Raw genomic sequence first — 20,000 nt, forward strand, 5'->3', positions numbered from 1 at the left:
ATTCCTACTGTCCTACAATTGGCTCTAAGATCACATTTGTGGTCACCTCAAAGTAGATTAAATCCTAAACATAAGGAGCTCAATTAATAGAAAGGGTTTGCCTATGTCATGCCAGGAAAAGGCACAACTAAAAACTTCAGTGTAGACTAATTGCAACAATATTTTCAAACAATCTCATTTGGTTCACAGATCGATAAGATGAGATGAAAGTTGAAAATTAAATAAAATATTGTTAGAATATAATTTCTTAATATAACTTTTATTTTAGGATTTGAAAAAGCTGAATTGTTTATTATATTTTGTATAAGAGTTTGAAAAAGTTGTAATGAGTAAATGAGATTATTTGTATAACCAAATAAAGCCTGACCGATTGGTTGACATAATTGGCCCATGGATGTATGTGCTATTCTTCTTTGTAGGTTCATAATGCTTGATTATTAACTCATTGTAGACTAATTGCATAGTTAATAAAAACCAGAGTGGTTGATGGATAACCTTAAAGGACTAGCGGGAGATTTCCCAATGCAGATGAATTCACAAGGGATATTAGAAAGTGGATTTGTGAAAATATATAAGTTTTGAGTAATGAAATTTATTTCATTTTAAGAAAATGACAAGTCAATCAAGCAATTCTTGGACAGGGTTGAACTCAATTGAAAAATTAACCAAACAAACAGAACCTAAACATTCGGTACTCAACTCAACTCAGCTTGATTACAACCCTTTACATGGTTGCAGGCATGGATAAATAGAAAGCATGCCCATAGCTTACTCATCAACTCTAGAAACTCTAAAAATTTTGAGCAGGTTTTCCATACAAATAAGTAATGTTACATATAATTGTGGAGTGTGCAAATGTCATACAATTGTTTTGAAAAAGAGTGAAATCCATTATTAAAAAATTCATTTTTTTTTCACATGAATCATGTATGTACTCACTTTTTTCAAATGGATGGTGTGGCTCTTGTGCACACCATGACTGTATATATCATTTATTTATAGAAATATAAGCAAAATGAACATGTTAATCTTAATCCTTAACATAATGTTTCAATCTAACCCTAATACTCGTTCAATTTTTCCTCTTCTATATCATAACATTGGAGGATATTATCCCATTAAATAAATTAACATGATCTTACAAATCTATATCAAAGGTAATTGCCACAAACACACTTCCTCCTTACTTTCTTTGGCTGTTGGTTGACGTATCTATAACTACAGTGCAAGCACCTTGATGTTTATTACAGCATGACAGAGATAATAGAGAACCTATCAACATTATCAGGCTCCACCTTATTTCTTTGTTTGGCCGTAATCTTTGATATAGACCCAAGAGGGGCAGCAAACGACAGGAAAATGATGAGAACCGAAAAGAACAGTTTTTTACCGGACCGTGTGAGCCAACAATCTACAAATTTACAACCCTAGTTTGGTTATAATCTGCAAGCAAGCTGCTGCGAAGTTGCAGCACAAGAGGTTGGGAATCGTCACGGGTCATCGAAAGCAGATTCCAGAATAAACGCCAACAGTTCGTAGGTGCTTCATTGGCGTATTTAAGGATCCAAATTCAGAGAATGCGACGCTGAGGAGACAAACCGTCTAGTCACAAAAAACAAATTTCAAATCCCTAGATACCACAACTTATACCAAATTTATGTTCAAGGGACTGCAACATTCCCAGTTATAACCCTCTCTTTCCGCTACTCCATTCATCTATTAGTATTTAATGATTTAATAAATTGAATAAATTCCCAAAGAAAATACTCAACCACACGAGCCTGTCTCGACTGCTAGACTCAGACAAGTTACCGTATAATATTTAACTTCTAACCTGTTGGTAACTCACATTTTCAAAACTGAGAACTGAACTTAGTAGGACATTTCAAAACAGTTTTACATCTATCACAATCAAGGGGGGATGAAGAGGATAATTATTTACAACAATTTTTTTTTACAGAAGATCACATCTAGACTCTGCTTGCTTCTCAAGCACTCACATTCTCTTTTTACCAATCTTCTATTTCATCATCAGTAGTCTCACTTTCTTTGTCCTCCAATTTCATCTTACCAAAATAGTCTTCTGTTATGTCCGAATGCATCGATACATGATGAGTTTCCAGGCCTCCAGTGGTTCCATATCCAAGCCATTTGAATAAAGGTGTGTACTCTGTAGCCACAATTGACATATCTGATAAATTTATTCCGCTGTGACCATCGAATCTACGCTTTGCCATCTCAATCTGCAGTCACCACACCAATTAATAATTCGCTTGACCATTCTTTTTCTTCTTCTTCTTCTGTTTTTTTTTTTTTTTTTTGGGGGGGGGGGGGGGGGGGGGGGGGGGGGGGTTTGGGTAAATTCTTAATAATCTTGTCACCGACAACTTAATTTAAGTTGACAAAAATAGGACCATGCACAAGCACTTCTACCAGCATTACTGCAGTCACAAAGCAATTTAGCCCACTGAAAAAATATTCATAGGCATTTTGACCGGAATATTTTAATGTGTGCTGGAATAATTGAACATCCCATGTTGTTTGATGCAAATAAAAAATACGAAACAATTCAAAAACTGTGAAGGAAAATCCCAACTCTCTAGGTTAAGGTTTATGTATAAAAGTACTCAAAGGTTTGATCATACTTTGGATGCCATTTGTTGTCACTCATTTATGATTCACTGTTATAGATGCTATCTTCTAACTTGTGGCCAAGGGCCACCACGATCCATTTAACCCAAAAAGGCAACCGTTCAAACTTTATTGCATACTTGAAGTTCAAAGATGGATCAAAATTTCTACACTACCTTGTTTTTCAGGAAGTTTACTTTAATGACCATGTTCTGATTTACATTGGAGTGGCAACACCCCACTTGAGAAAAACAGTATAAAATGAAAGTAAAAATTACAAAAGACAAGGATCCAATTTTACCTTATTGTGCAGTAATGACCGCTCAATCTGCCAAAGCTTTGGCCGACGAATGGAATGCCACCTGCATACCCAGAAAGTTTTTTTTCATTACCCAACTTTTGAAAGCCCTTGCTTACATCTATGATTAATTTAAGCATACAGATTTAACCTGGAAGGTAACGGGTGAGAATTTCCAAATAACACACCACGAGCAGCAACTGAAGCAGCAGCTGACTGTAAAACATTTTCTGCCTCGTTATATCTAGATAGCATTCCACGGAAAGTAGCAAGAAGCATATCTGCATCGCCTAAATATGACGCCACAGTCCATGCATCGTCTATTGCCTCCTCACTCAGGAAATCTAGAACTACAAGAAAATTGTGTGCAACAGCTGGAAATTAGTGGCATTTCACATGACAGAATTCAACAGAATGCAAGTTGTTGGTAAGTCAATAGCACAAGTTGCCACCCTTGTTTGCATGCTTGCACAAAAAACAGAGCAATAGCAATAATCATCGAAGAAATCACAAGTTTAGATAAATATATCACCATTTTCATGTAGAAAATCAGCAATAGGCCTTGCTTGCCCATGTGCTTGACAGAGAATCTTTTCTGGAGCATGCATCTTCAATGGCAATCTTGATAATCTCTCCTGTACAATAAATTCAGCTTGCTCTACAGCACACAAGCACTCATGTAAGTAATCTTGGGTGGCAGCACGAGTAGCATTATCATTTAACAAGAGATAATTTAACAAGAGCACTCATGTATGTATATGCTTGGATCATTATAAAAACTCAATACTATAACTCAATATTAAAAAATTGCTTTTCTCAGAACGTACCCAATTCCATGCCATTTTGAGAGTCTCTTTTGTTATGCAGAAACTTTCCAAGAGCATGAAATAGAGAAAGTGACTCATCTCTGCCAAATTGCAAAGAAGATCCATCATCCAAAGCACTGAGCACATCTGGTTTTTCTCTTGAGCATATGGTAATGGTATCACATATAGATAAGGAATGCGTGGGATCAGGTTTGACACATAAGAACTGTAAAGATGTAATTGCATGTCGGATGTCACCACCACTCGCATTGGCTATTAGATCAATCTGATCAGCAGCAACATTACAACGTTCTTGTCTGCATATTCTAGAAAGTGTCCTCTTAATAGAATTATGTGTAATAGGATTGAAAGCAACCTGAAATGTCCAGATCAAGTTTAAATGAGCATTCACTAACAAAACAAATAAAAAAGAAAACTAACTTGTTCAAGAAAGTAACCTTACAAGCCCCGGCACTCTCAAGACATAACTGAAGTTCTTCAAAGCATCTTGCGGTGAGATCTGCTGAATCAGTTTTACCACAGTCAGAGAGCAAGACAACCGTTGGTACCCGAGTTGATCGCACAAGAAGATGCAAACAGTTTTGAAGTCTTTGAAAAGCAGCTTTTCCATTCATCACTGGAAGATCATCAATTAGGAGTATGACAGATGATTTTGACCCTCCGGTAAAGGATGACGGGATCAATCCATACTTCCTTATTCTCTCAGCAAAATTTTCAAACTCATCCAACTTAGATGTGTAGTTAATCCCTATTAGCGGAAAAATTCTCACCGTCAGAAAGTCAATATATGTTAACCACAGTACTTGCAATAAAGGAAATGATAATGTTTGAGTATCTGAACTAAACTTATAAATTCTATTTGCACAAGTACCTAAGGTATAATAATAATTTTTAAAATATTTACGTCTTCATGAAGGTTAACCGCCTAGTTGTGAAATGTCTACAACCACTGGATTTAGCACAACTCATCATTTGATCTAAACCTATTTGCCATGCATGTGGCATACACCTTAAATAAGAACCCATTTCACAAACACTAGCAAATACATCAAAGGAATCGAATGTCAAAACTGCAAAGAGAAAACTTGAGCCGATATGTTTGCGTCTCATGATTATGCGCTACACAAAGTGATAATGTGTGGGAGACCAACCCTTCCTCAATGTGTGGCAATGAACAATAGAGAATGAAGCAGGATGGGATAAAAAACCCCTCCCTCCTCTGGGTCAAAAGGATTCACCATAACCTAATCATGCTGCATCACTCCATGAGCAAGTCTAATTTAAATACCTGTGCTGGAGTTATGTAGATGTTCTTGCCAAATTATCGGAGTAGGTGTGTTCCATTCACACACTCTGATTCCAAGGTGAGATGCAATTGTGTGAATAGTTGCCTGCAAGATGATAAAGCAAGATATTTCAAAGTGGACTATATAATCATCTTTGCCAGTACAATAAATTGGGCAAAGGCATTAATGAATGAATGAAGAACATGAAAACGTACAGACTTTCCCACTCCAGCTTGCCCAGTGATTACAAGAACTTGATTGCTAAGTTTTCCCTGTAAATAAAGAAGGCGAGATCATAAAGCTCCAAAACAATGATGCTACAGGAAAAGGGAACACAGAGGTAAGTTATGATCATGGTTAATAAAATCTAGACAATCAGTTGATAGACCCCAGCATTTAACTCACATCAAATCTCCAAACCATATATAGAAAGAAAGAAAACTAAATTATAGCAATGATAATGATAAAAAAAAATATCAGTAACATACAGACAAGCAACTTAAAGGTAATCAAAATCCTGAAATCTTAAGATGACAAGGCCACAGTTTCAATATAGCTTCATTGTCATCATTATTTACTTATTAACACATATAAAAAACATATAGCTACAATTCTCTAGGTTTTGCAAATCAAAGGAAACTGCTCATCAGTTCCATCATTATTTTCATCATCCATATAACTCTAGGGATCACAGCTTGTTGCAACTTGTCCTTCCCACCTTTTCACACTAGCTAAAGCCATCTTTTAAATGACAACAAAGGTATTAGAATAATTTTTCCAGAAACTGATAGAAGAGCCAACAAACACTAATTGGAAATAGTCCTAACTACAATATAACCCCAGCTCATATTAGTGCTGATTGGTTTCGTCCTTCCTCCCTTTTTTTAGCTGATTTTAATCTCTGTTTTCCTTTCTTTGTAGAGGAAAAGAACTTAGATCACACTAATAGCTCCAATAACTACAAAACTACCTTAGAAGATCTCAATCTGTCTTCAAACCATAACTTGACTTCTTCAACCTGTTACAGGGGCAAAAAAATGACAAAATAAAAGTTTAGCATAACGTACACATTATAGAAAATGAAGCAAATTAGCATGACCTTCTTTTTGTGAACAGCAAGCTCTTCCAAGGAACGAGGTTTGTATTTGTCAACCCATAACCCCTGTGTGTTGCTCCCTCGCAAACCTGATTACATTCCCAATTCCATTTTAGCCAATGGCAAACAATAAACCATAAGAAAGAAAAATGTCTAACTAAAAAAAAAATGGATAAACAAGAGCCCACAGTTAGGGAGATCATTATAAAAATTTTATCACTCGACCAACTAAATTTAGAACATCAGCTATTAGGATTATTTCCATAGTTAAAAATAAAAAAAATAATAATAAGAAGAAGAAGAAGAAGAAAAGGAAAAAAAAAACAGAGAAAAAAACAGTCTGAGCACATAAATACACAATGCATAGCACGCCATGACACCATGTTTTGGCATCAGATCCTCCTCCAGAGTGCATATAGGAAGGAATCTGATGTTTATTTAATAAGGCAAAGTTAGCATCGCAAACAAAGAATCTACAACAATGGCATACCAGCAGATACCTTGAACCCATTATATACTTCATCAAAATCTTCATAATAGTACCTAATCTGCATTGAATGAAATCAAAGTTTTTTAGTAGTCCAGAAAAACATCTGAAATTTGAAAAAAAAAAAAAAACACGGCAATTAATTCGTGGAACACAATGAATCGGAATAAAGAAACTTCCAATTCGCTAATAATTATTGTCATATACCAGCATTTAAAAATGAACATCAATTCAAGCTTTCTTCAGTTTACAGGGCTCAGTGAATTAAAAACCTCCACGTAGAAAAGCCACTTATACTACTTTCATAAATCTCACAAATTAAACACCCAAACAAGATGGTATAGTAAATTTCTTCAAAAGAGGAAAAGACTTGAACATACATCATCTAATTTACTGGGTTCTTTACTCGAGTGAGGCCGAGAACCGGAAAGGCGAGCCTTCTTCGCTCCTCTAGGGTTTGAACGAGTGACCAATAATCTCGATTTCGGCTTCGAAAAGCTCCGATTAGAAGTCAATGAGTAGTCACTGTCTTCACCATCCGATGATAAAACAACCACGTTGTTCCTCATCCCCGCAACCATGACGTTGAGAAAAACCTATGGTTAGGGATTTGTAGAGAAAAACGCCAGTGGAATGTTAGGGAGAGTGAAGAGAGGTTCTGCAGAAAGAGAATGAGGAAAATGGTGTTGAAACGAGATGATTTTTGTCGTTTCATAGATCATATAGAAAGAGGATTCGCGGGTTTTTTGCAGTGAGATTTTAGAAGGCGTAGTAGAGAAGCTAATGGAAAAGTTAAGGACCATTATCTGTGTACGTCTATATCATATATTATATATGAATTTTTTTTTTCTTTAGCATGTATGTGGTATATAGATAATGATTAGAAAAATTCAATTCATTTAATAAAAATAAAACTAAAAATAAAAATAAAACAAACATAATGCGTGGTGTGTCGTATGATGAGTAGCAAAACTTATTATCTAGACTCCAAATGTTTGATCTTTAAATAAATCTTGTAACAAGAATGCAAGAAAAATCAGGTTACATGGCTTTCAAACTCGATATGAGCAAGATATATAATCGTGTAAAGTGACCATTCCATCCTCAGTGATGTGCAAGCTAGGGTTTGATAGGAGGTGGATCTCTTTGGTGATAAATTGCATCACCACAATTTCTTATTCCATATTTATCAATGGTGAACCTCAAGCCCCTTTTAAGCCTACTTGAGGACTAAGGTAATGGAATCATCTCTTCCCTTACCTTTTCATTTTTTGTGCAAAAGCCTTATCAATCCTACTTAACAAGGCTAAGTTGAATGAGAGCATCACTAGTGTTCTAAAGGGAAGAGATCCTATAAGAATTAATCATCTTTTTTTTGCTAATGATAGCATGATCTTTTGTAAATCCAATTCTCTGGAATGGAGCAGATTAATGAGGATATTGAACTTATATGAACTTGCTTATGGTCAAATGCTAAACAAGGAGAAATCCTTCATATTTTTTTAGCAAGAATACCTCATCTGAAAACAAGAGAACTATTCTACAAATAGCTAGAGTAATATCAATAGGTTCCTTTGAGAAATATCTTAGTCTTCTTGCCATGGTTGGGAGAGCCAAAACTGCATCCTTTCATGGCCTTATTAATAGAGTGTGGTCTCAAATAACCAACTGAAAGACTAAATGTTTATCAGTTGCTGGAAAAGATGTGCCGCTCAAATCTATTCTACAGGCCATCCCTTCTTACACCATGGGGATTTTCCTTCTCCCTCAATCCATTACCAAGATTGGACTAGTTATTAAGGAAATTTTGATGGGGTTTCAACGAGGATCAATCAAAGACTCATTGGGTCAAATGGAGCTAACTCAGTTAATCAAAGGACCAAAGAGGATTGGGGTTTAGAAACTTCAATAATTCTAGCAAAACAAGGATGGAAAGTACTTACAAATCCTAACTCTCTCCCTGCTTTCATCCTAAAACATAAGTATTTTCCACATGGATCCATCCTGGATGCTAGACTGGGATTTAGGCCTTCTGTAGCTTGGAGGAGTATGCAAGCTGGCCTAAATCTATTAAAAGAAGGACTATCATGGATGGAGGATTGGCAATGGTTTGCAAATTAAGATTTGGCAGGACAAATGGCTGCCAAGACCTTATTTCCTAGTTCACAACTCTAACAGCAATGACACAGCTAAAGTGACATGGGTGGCTAAGTTAATTGACCCTATACTCAGGAATTAGAATATTTCTCTGTTAATTTAACTGTTCCCTCAGAATATGGTGGACATTATAAAAACTATCCCCACCAACTTGGGCAATAAAGGGGCTCAATTGACTTGGGGAGGCACTAGTAATGGCATATTCTCTGTGAAAAGTGTCTACCATCTTCATAGAGAATTACAGTCCAGTCAAGAAAGTGGCACCTCAAATGCTCAAGTACAAAATGATTCTTGGAAGTCTATGTGGAAATTGCAAGTTCCAACTGGAGTGAGAATATTCCTTTGGAGGACATGTAAGGAGGCTTTGCCCACTTTTAGAAATTTATAAAAGAGGAAAATCAAAGATAATAATAGGTGCCTTATCTGTCATCTAGAGGAGGAATCTACAAAGATTGTGTTATGGAGCTATGGGGCAGCTCAAGATGTTTGGTGTCATGCAAGTAGATCATTGCAAAAACTATCTTTGGAAGGTGATTGCTTTAAGTCGATATGGAATCAATTGTCAGAAAGATTGCCAAAGCATGCTCTGGAAGAAGCTGGTATGATCTTAAGACTCATCTGGTCTAGGAGGAATGAATTCGTGCATGGTAAAGAATTTAGACACCCTAATGCTATAATTCACAAAGCTTATGAAGACCATAGATGCTTTAAGGCCACTAAAACAATTGTCCATGCTGCTACAACTTCTATTAGCTCCCTTAATGCTCAGGCTTGGAAAAAACCTCCAGAGTGAATATACAAAATGAACTGGGATGCAGTTGTAAACAATTCAGTGAGCCTAATTGGAATTGGAGCTATTCTCAGGGATTGCAACGGAAGGGTTCTTGGTACTCTTAGAGCTAGAATGAACCTCAGTCTCTCTCCATACGCAACAAAGGCATATGTTATGATGATGGTTGTCCTTTTCTGCAGAGAAGCTGGGATTCATGAGATTATTCTTGAAATTGATTCGTTGCAGGTGGTCGAGAGGCTGCAGAAATCCTTGGAGGACTGGAGTCCAGGAGGCTTAATCATCGAGGACGCTAAAAATGTACTAAGGTCCTTTGAATCTTAAAGTGTCTGTCATACTAAAGTGGATGCTAATATAGCTGCTCACTTGCTAGGCAAAGATGCCCTTTTAAGTGAAGTTGATCTTTATGATCTTGAGGAGATACCTGTTTATATTAAGCAAATAGTAGATGTTGAGTCTTTGTAATCTGTTTTCTTATGCAATAAGTTATCTTGATTTTAAAAAAAAAAAAAAAAATCTTGCAATTTCATTTTAAAAAATCAAATCTCCAATCTCCAAGGATAACAAGAATAGAACTAGCAACAAAAGAACCGGTAAATTCCAATTAAAATGTTATGAATTACATGAAATGTAAAAAGAAACCAAAAAAAAAAAAAAAACTCAAAAGGAAATAAGTGTAAGAAGACGATTCACCTTAATGATCTTCAACAATTGAAATATGTTTTGAATAATTTCCAACTTCGTCCACTCTACCAAAAAAAAAAAAACGTTTGGGCACAATAACTAAAACAATGGGAATATTATATACAAGATAGAGAGAAGGTAAAAGAAAGTTGTAGGAAGATATATACCTCTATCAAGTTTTTCAAAATCCTCAACACTATCCATTAAATTGCAAATGCTAATCGGGACAAAAAAAGAACAAAGTCAATTTTGTGCAAAAATTAGGACTTCTACCATAATTAGAGATAAGTTATTACAGAAATAATCAAGTACTTGACTGTTGTGCTAAAAGTCAACTCAGAGGCTATTATAGATACTAGAACTGCAAGAACATCTCACGCAACTTTTGAAAACATGGTGTATCAAATAGAGTTAAACCTTTCAGCAAGCCAATAAGTCGAACTTTTCATCATCTTCTGCATATTTTTCAATCAAATACCTTTCCACTTTAGATTTACTTTTCAAAGAGTTTTCTGACTCCCAGTACTACTTAAATTGAGCAAACCTAAATGTTCGTATCTTTTAGCCGACTAGTTACACTTGGAATACTAGTCCCCCCTTGCTTGATTGGCTTATGGTTTAATCTTGTGCCCCAACATTACCTCCTTCTTCATTTCACAATAACTATTGTATAAACGAGTCAAAGCATCTATAACTCAGTTCATTAACAAAATAACTCGCAAAGCATCATTAATAAATATAGTTTCAAAACAAAGTTCAAGATATCTCAATTTATATCGAGGATAAAAAACCATCCCAACATACAACAAGGGATTCATATTTTTAAAACTACCCAATACTTTTCTAATTTACATCTCATATTAAATGTCATTTTTTCAATTTCTTTGACCCTTTTTAACAATCCATATTAATTGCATCTTAAGTTGTCTCTAACTCCATTGAAAAAGAATTGTAAATGACATAATTTTTCCCTGAGAAACACAAGGTTGCATCATTAAAAAGTTTAACAAATTTTACAAAAAACCTAGCTTTATCCCAATTGTCATTTTCTGGAGGCCCTAACTTGGGTGTCACTCATTTACTCGACCCACGAACACCCTCATCATCATCCTCAGTATCCTTTTCTCAAGCACTCCTAACATACCTCAAATCTTCCTCCTCTAGAGATTGAAATATTTTATAGAATTTCTCAAGCCTATCCAACATCATATATGTGGAGTTCTACCAAAATGTTACATCTAAGCATATGTGACTCTTACATATAATGTTCTCATTTTTACAATATTGTTTAAATGTGGTCCACCTTTATGGGAAGGATTTCACATACTGCACAACGCTTTTGACCCTTATAATTGATTGATTAAATTCATTCAACATCTCATATGCAAAAATTCATGTTAAAAAATTATATTCTTTATATTCTTCTTCTTTCTTCTAAGATATACAACTGCCCATTATTCGAACTTGAACTATGAAGTGTAATTGCAAAGATTCTTGGCCGCCCACATTCAATCAAACACATTTGTATTACCTTATCAAGTAATTACTCTTATGATTTTTCACTTTGCAAAAGTTAAGAATTTTGTTGTGTAGTTTCCACTCATCATCAATGAATGTGCAGTAAAGCACATGTAATTTACATTCTACACTAATGTCTATGTATTCATGGTAAGACAAACTTGTTGCCCATTAAGAGCACTTCTCAACTTCTCTCTCTCTCTCTCTCTCTCTCTCTCTCTCTCTCTCTCTCTCTCAAATAAACCTTAAAACAATCTTCTGCAATCATTATACGTGACAAAATTTCGACTCATTTAGGTTGCACAGCAAACAACAAGCGTAAATTCTGAAATCCGCCCCTTTCAGAAATCTAAAAGAGAACTCATCAACAATCAACATTTCTGCTAAATCTTATATGCAACCCTCATCACTAAAAACAATAGGTACAAGCTCCCCATTAGACCCTCGTTTTTCTCTAGGTTTGAAATCTAATATAGGTCGATTCTTATCCACTTTCCTAATTGGAGACTTCTTACTTTGTTTTGTTAGAATAATTTCCATATATGGGCTTCATTTGATTGCATGTTTTGTATTTTGTAAAAACGGATTAATTATATAGCTCATAATGGTACTTTAATTAAACTTAATATATTGAGTGATCATTTGGAATTTTTTGCACCTTAGTGAAAAATGATTATATCTTATTTAATGTGGTAAATTACATATATAGGCCTGAAAACTTAAAGGTTTTATTCTAGAAATTTCTTAAACCTTATTAAAATTTGAGTCTTTATTGGAAGGACTCCATAAGTTTTCTATATATAAGGTTAGGTCCTCTCTGCTCTCCATATGTCTATTGGCTTGTCTCATTGAAGGCTAATATTTGTGAGGAGTAAGGAGAGGAAGATTTGGCTACAAATATTTATGGAGTATCAAGATTTGCTTTCAATATGTCTTTCATAGGTATTTTATAAACTATAATTTGATGATTGTGATTCTTGTTTTTAGCATGATTTATAATATTTACATCAATTGGGATCAGAGCTTAGGTTTCATGCTAGTATCAAAATCCTTCATAAAATAGTGTTCATATGTTATTTTACTGGGTACTCAGATAGATCAAAATCTGCTCTTGGTTATTTTATCGAGTATCCAGATATATCAAAATGATATAAGTTCTACTGTCATAATCATGGCACCAGAATTGTTAAATCCATTACTGCCAAATTTTTGGATAATGATGTTGGTGATAATGGGAGTTCTGTATTGAAGGAACTTTTTGTTGAACCTAATCAAGTTGTTGTTGTTGTTCTAGTTCCTGTTGTACAGGAAAGAATTGTTTCTCAGCCAATTGAAATTATTAGTGAAGAACCTGGACAACTAGAAGAACCTCCAACAGCGATTGAGTTATTTTCTGAGCCACAGGTCAGAAGATCATAAAGGGAAAAAAGTTCTGCATTGCCTAATGATTATATTGTCTATTTGTTAGATAGTGATTTTAATATTGGGCATATTGTTGATCCTGTTACTTGACATGTCATGAGTTAGAAAATGGTTAACTGCTATGAAAGATCAAATGAATTCTATGAAAAATAATAGAGTCTGGGGGAACTGGTTGAAATTCCTGTAGATGCTAAGGCCATAAACAACAAGTGGATTTTCACAAATAAATTAGACTCAAAATGGAATGTTGAACGAAAGAATGCAAGATTAGTTACTAAAGGATTCACTTAGCAAGAGGGCATTGACCATAATGAAACCTTTTCACCAGTTTTGTCCAAGGATTTTTTTAGAATTATCATAGCACTTGTGGCACATTATAATTTGGAGCTTCATCAAGTGGATGTAGAGACAACATTTTTTAATGGAGATCTTTATGAAGAGGTTTAAATGAGACAACCTGAAAGTTTTGTTGTGCAGGGAAAGAAAACTCGGTATGTAAGTTAAATAAATTCTTATATGGCCTAAAGCAAGTATTGCGATAGTGGTATTTAAAGTTTGACGAAATTGTAACTTCTCTTGATTTTGTTGAAAATATAGTTGACCAGTGCATATATCGCAAGACCAGTGGGAGAAATTTTTTTCCTTATTTTGTATGTTGCTGACATTTTGCTTGCTAGCAATAACTTGGGATTACTTCATGAGATAAAAAAAAAAAAAAAGTTATCTGCTAATTTTGAGATGAAAGATCTTGGAGAATGCTTATTTTGTACTTGTATTGAAATATGTCGTGATAGAACTCATGACTTGTTGGGACTTTCTCAAAAGGCTTATATACGATGTGTACTACAAGGTTTGAAATGCAAAATTGTGCACCTGGCGATGGGTATCATAAAGGGAGATAAGTTCAACAAAACTCAATATTCTATGAATGAGCTAGAAAGGGAATCTGTGAAGAACATATCATAAGCTAGTGTGTGGAGAGTTTGATGTATGCTCAAGTTTGCACTAGACTAGATATAGTCTATGCAGTCAGTGTTCTTAGTAGGTTTCAATCGAATCCAGGGCAAGAGCATTGGAAAAACGGCTAAGAAAGTTATGAGGTACTTAAATAAAACTGAAGGTTATATGCTCACATTCCAGCATTCAAACCAGCTTGAGGTGGTAGGCTACTCAAATTCTGATTTTGTTGGATGTCAAGATTATGTGAAATCAACTTCAAGTTATACTTTTATATTGGTTGGGGGTGTTGTTTCTTGGAAAAGTGCTAAGTAAACTCTGGTGGCATCTTCTACTATGCAAGCTGAATTTGTGGCGTGTTATAGAGCTACGATCCAAGCTGTTTGGTTAAGGAATTTTATTTTTAGAATGAAAGTTGTCGATTCTATCTCGAGGCCAATTACTATTTATTGTGATAATGACCCAATAGTGTTCTTTTTCAAAGAATAATAAGAGTTCTAATCGGTCCAAACACATTGACATCAAGTATTTGGTGGTTAAAGATTAAGGTAAAGAATGGCAGACAAAGATAGAGCATATAAATACAGAAGCAATGATTGTAGATACTTTGACTAAGGGACTTGCTCCTAAAGTTTTTAAAACACATGTTACTAATATCAGTATTGTGCAAACCTTTGATTTTTTGGTTAGTAAGAGTTACTTATGTAAAAAGAACTACGTCTTGGCTTGATCCCTTTACAGGGTACGTAGGCAACCCATATGTTTTTTTGGGTACAACTCATTTCAATAATAAAATATATCTCCTTTATTCATAAACTATATTTTGAGCATGCATTTGGCTTATGTCTTTTATTATGATATCATTAAAATCTCAAGATATAATGAATAAAGACATAAAACGAGTCTCTTTTAGAGACAATTGGCTTTATTTTGAAGCATTATGAGGATTGATATGAATTAGCACAGTTTCTGATCACATTGGTGCTAAATTCATACTACATACACTACATACTACCACATTGGTAGGAGGATGGAGATCCATGTTGATGAAGATATTAGCATTTGTAGCTGTTAAGTGGTCTTAGATCATTTAAGTGGTGTAACGACTTCCATGTTCGGTGTTGATATTCTTGTTGGACCGGATCGTGTTTTCTAAGGTGCCATCATTAGAGCTACATATATATGTGGCCACCTATGTAGTCTAACCCGAGAGTCATTTTCAAAATAAGTTTTTTATTTTATTATTTAATAGCAATCAGCGTTCACCCAAGTGGGAAAATGTGAGAATAATTTTCAAATATGGGGCTTCATTTGATTGCATGTTTTGTATTTTATAAAAACAGGTTAGATATATAGCTCATAATGGTACTTTGGTTAAACCCAATATGTTGAGTGATTATTTGAAATTTTTTACACCTTAGTAAAATATGATAGAACCTATTTAATGTGGTAAATTACATATGTAGGACTATAAATTTAAAGATTTTATTCCAGAAATTTCCTAAACTTTTTTGGGATTTGAGTCTTTAACAGGAGGATTCCATAAGTTTTCTATATATATGAGGCTAGGTCCCCTCTCCTCTCTATACGTCCATTGGCTTGCCCCATTGAAGGCTAATATTTGTGAGAAGTAAGAAATAGAAGATTTAGCTGCTAATATTTATGAAGTATCAAGATTTGCTTTCAAGATGTCTTCCATATATATTTTTTTTAAACTGTATTTTGATGATTGTAATTCTTTCTCTCAACACGATTTACAATATTTACATCATTTTTTCCAAGCATTGTAACATAGATCTTGTGCCATTGTTTTTAGTATCATAAGCATAGTTAGCCCTGCAAAAATTACATGCAACCTTAGGTTTTGAACCATCTTCAGTTTTAATCTTTGTAAAATGTTTCCAAACTACATATCTTTTTCTGGTAGCCCTAATAGCCTTATTACTTATCTTAGATTTGGGTGGAAGTGGAGGAAGGCCCTTTGTAGCCATGTTTTCATTAGCCAATGTTGATTTAACCGATGTTTTTGTTGAAGGTTTAACATGAATTTCATTTTAAACATACATCTGTAAAATATTTACATGAAAATCATAATAATATAGAAAATCAAGAAAATTTCATTAAAAAAGCATTGCATTAGATTTAGATTTACATGATGTAGGGTTAAATATACAATGGTGCTTAATTCCGACTTTTATAATATCCAAAACTAAAAATTTGATCTCAATGTCAATACCCCAACATATTAACATACAATGGAAGAATCTTTAGTAATTAATATTCACAAGATGAATAGAATTTCCTATTAACAACGATATTTAGTTGTGAACATTCCAAGAATAATTGATAATCACGAGATTCATCATGGACATAATCAAATGATCTAGACAAACATAATAATGATTTTAGCTAGATCAACTTAGAAGTCTATAATTGGTAAATACCTCTTGGAGGAATTAGAACAATACTGAAGTGTTAAAATTGAAACAACACAATTTGCACCCAAAACAATATTGTTCCATGCTTCAGTGTATCACTAAAGTATTAAAACTGAAACAATATTGTTTTAATAAACCTAAAACTAAAAATTCATCATTCATGAATCATGTCTATTTTTTCTTTTTCTTTTTCAAATTTTTTACATAATATAAATTAGGATGGCAGTGCCGCCAATAGTGTGGCTAACAACGGGCTGAAAGAGAGACCCTATCTTACTGCACACTTTGGATTTTTTTTAAAATTTATTTTTTGTTTTGATTTGTTAAATTATAGATTTTGGGATAATTTAAAATATTCTTTTATTTTTAGCATTATTCTTATTCTTATTTATTTATTTGATGTTATATTTTTTTTATATTTTTAAGCTTAGATCGACATATATTTAGAATATATTTTTAACTTTTATCTGTTATTTATTTATTTATTAACACACGATAAGCCATATTTGTTGCAGCATGATATATATGTCAAATAGTTAACATTTAATTTTTAATTGAGGGATCAATTGTAATAAGGAAATTAAAAATTAATTTAAAAAATAAAGAGTAATTTAATTTTGAAACAAGCCACAAGAATTAATTTTGTTTGGCCCCTAGCCTGAAACAATGCATCGCAAGAGATAGAAATCACTCGTTAGAAGTTTTATGTGGTGCGTACCAATTTTGTAACTAATTTTTATAAGATGAAATTAATTTTTGTTCCTGACACCATTATACATATATGTTACTTGAAACTTTATGAATATTAGAGTTCGTTCATATATTTATATATAAATTGTACAAAAGATATCAAACCACCTTGTTAACATAAGTTATAATATGTAACATAAATTAAGAATATATTTTTTCAAAATTAAATAACTCATTTGAATAATAAATGAGATGTTCTTAAATAATAAATTTAAGTACGATAGACTTATATCTAAATAAAAGTTAAATGAACAAATTTGAGTTAGTCACACTTCTTCGCTCCTAATTCAATTATACAATACACTTAATAATGTTTAAGCCAGTATCCCAAACTATTACATTTTGATCATTTGCATATTGGTTACGATTGCAATATTGTTAACATAGATAAAAATAAGATACGCAATACCATTTAAATTAATAAGTTTTGAACGATGGTGTATATATATATATGATTGTGACTAATTGTTACATAGTTTTGGATTACGTACATGTGATACTTTTAACATATCGTAAGATAACATATTATTAAAAATTAATATATTGATATCAACAATATTTTTAATATATATCATGACATACTATGATAACTTAGACCTACGATGATGCCATCTATACTCATAAACTACCTAGTAATTTAATGATGATTCATATAAAATAAATAAAACATATCAAGTCTATCCAATATGATATGTTTAACATTCTTTTTGTAATCTTTTGTAGGTGTAGCAATTATACTTTAGTTCTACTCAATTTTCAACTTGAACACGACAAGTATCATCAACAATATGTGCATAATATATTCTTTCAATGTTCCTAATCATACATATAATTCTATTCTTTTTTTTTTTAGGTGAAAATGTGACGAAATTCTTTGATAATATTCATTACTAAATTACTCTGTAAGCTCATGACCAAGGACAACTATATTCTATTTCGAATAAAAAGAAGAATATCAACCATCCTAGATACTTGTCCAAACTTCGAAATAATTGATTTCTGCTCCATCTAGTCATTTTTTGCAAAAGTCATAGGTGAAAAATGTAGATGTGACATTCTTCATCTGCTAATTGGGTAGAGACATTTGTGTAAATGCATAATTAGTTATAAATTCTAAAAAAAAATGCTCTATCAAGATGTTGCGCTAGAAAAAATTAAAAAAAAAACATTGTAAATAAAAACTGAAAATAGGAAAAGAAGAGAATAGCTAATTCGCAGATAGAGAGAAATAAGAGAGGAGAGGAGGACAACAAAGTATAATGCAAGTGGGCCTAAGCTTGGTCAGGGACAGGGTAGAATGTGGGTGGGCCTAGGCCCAACCAGCCCCCTGCCCCCACTACTTCAAGGTGTGCGGGCAGGTAGCCCGCGCTGCCTAGGTGGAGCTGAGGCATTAGAGGACCGGGTGGCGAGAGGCAGTGCCCCGCCGCCCAGCCCTATCATTTTCGAGTATGATTCAAAATATAATTTTATTTTTTTTTTAGGCGTTACAAATAATATCAGAACTTATTCTAACTATATGTACTATGGAACTACTGCCAAGTTACCTATGATCGAATGGCCCAACGAAGAAGTGGGGAATTTAAGGGAAGAAAATTGTAATATCTTATATTGACCGATAAGTGTAAGTGGTGTTTAGGATCTCACATTATTTTGGAGGGAGTAGTTTCTACTCTTTATAATAATTTCAATGGAGCTCTAATTGTACCGTTAACTTAGAGTTTCTTTTAGAGTTTGGCCCAGAGGTAGCTTAGCCCTCCCTTGAGAATTACATTTTGACTATCAATATCAATTAAAATAGGATACAAGACAAAATCAAAACTGTCAAATATTGATAGACTTTATAAAGTATTACTATATAATAACATTGATGTATTATAACAAGTCAGGTAAATTTGTAAATTTTTAATAATAATTTGTTTAGGTATACAACACTTTTCCTTTGACAATTTAATTATTCGTAGTGAGAGGCCAATAATATCTAGATGTTGGCTACCAACATTTTATATTGTAAGGCATCCAGTTTACAATTTATGCACGTAAAGTATCGTTAGCATATGCATATCACATACCATACTATTCAGTGCATATGTAATCATTCTTTTCTTCCACGAGATGAAAGAGTGAACAAAAAGCTCTAAGAATGGTTTGGATAATGAGATTAGTTGAGAATTATGTGAATAGTAATGAAATGATTTATAAATATAAATAAAATAGTTTGAATTAAGATGTTTTTATTAAGTTTTGAGAAATGAGAAAAAAAATGAATAAAAATATTATAAAATTAAAATATCGTTAAAATATCATTAGAATATTGTTTTTTGTATTTTGTTTGGTAGTGTGGAAAAGTTGTAATGATTAGATAAAAAAGTTAAAAATTAAAAATTAAAAAATATTTGTGTACGCATTTGTAATGATTAGGTAATGATTACATGAAAAAATTAAAAGAGTGAAAAAACCTTTATTCAAAGAATCTTTTCATGCTTTAGTTAATCCCATCAAAAGGAAAGTATTAAAACCTTTTTTAAATGTCTGGAGTTTTATTTGTATAGTACTTTACGTGGCTAATAAGACAACAAAGATGCTCGTTGAGTATTATATATGTCAGGATTTATTTGAATCGTTAAGTACCTTTATTTTACAAATCATATAAAGCTAAAGT

The 20,000-nt window shown here is 33.3% G+C and overlaps 1 protein-coding gene across 1 annotated transcript; it reads right to left on the reverse strand.

The window, feature by feature from the left end:
• Positions 1–1,794: 1,794 nt before the first annotated feature.
• LOC122315824 (cell cycle checkpoint protein RAD17) lies at positions 1,795–7,436 on the reverse strand. Its single transcript, XM_043132031.1, has 12 exons — positions 7,006–7,436; positions 6,629–6,686; positions 6,142–6,227; positions 6,013–6,060; positions 5,258–5,314; positions 5,045–5,147; positions 4,194–4,504; positions 3,757–4,111; positions 3,462–3,587; positions 3,081–3,279; positions 2,933–2,993; positions 1,795–2,243 (listed from the first exon to the last, which is right to left on the reverse strand). The coding sequence occupies exons 1-12, from the start codon at positions 7,204–7,206 to the stop codon at positions 2,010–2,012; spliced, it is 1,839 nt and encodes a 612-aa protein (XP_042987965.1). The 5' UTR covers positions 7,207–7,436; the 3' UTR covers positions 1,795–2,009.
• Positions 7,437–20,000: the final 12,564 nt, after the last annotated feature.

Source organism: Carya illinoinensis, chromosome 7 (genome assembly GCF_018687715.1).
Source record: "Carya illinoinensis cultivar Pawnee chromosome 7, C.illinoinensisPawnee_v1, whole genome shotgun sequence".
Classification (NCBI taxonomy): domain Eukaryota; kingdom Viridiplantae; phylum Streptophyta; class Magnoliopsida; order Fagales; family Juglandaceae; genus Carya; species Carya illinoinensis.

What these genes read in the sequence shown, in the direction of transcription:
- LOC122315824 (XM_043132031.1), bottom strand. Translation starts at nt 7,206, where the DNA reads ATGGTTGCGGGGATGAGGAACAACGTGGTTGTTTTATCATCGGATGGT. An exon ending in TCTACATAACTCCAGCACAG is followed by an intron (nt 4,505 to 5,044) that starts GTATTTAAATTA and finishes TTCCGCTAATAG; the next exon opens with GGATTAACTACACATCTAAG. An exon ending in AGAGTGCCGGGGCTTGTAAG is followed by an intron (nt 4,112 to 4,193) that starts GTTACTTTCTTG and finishes TGGACATTTCAG; the next exon opens with GTTGCTTTCAATCCTATTAC.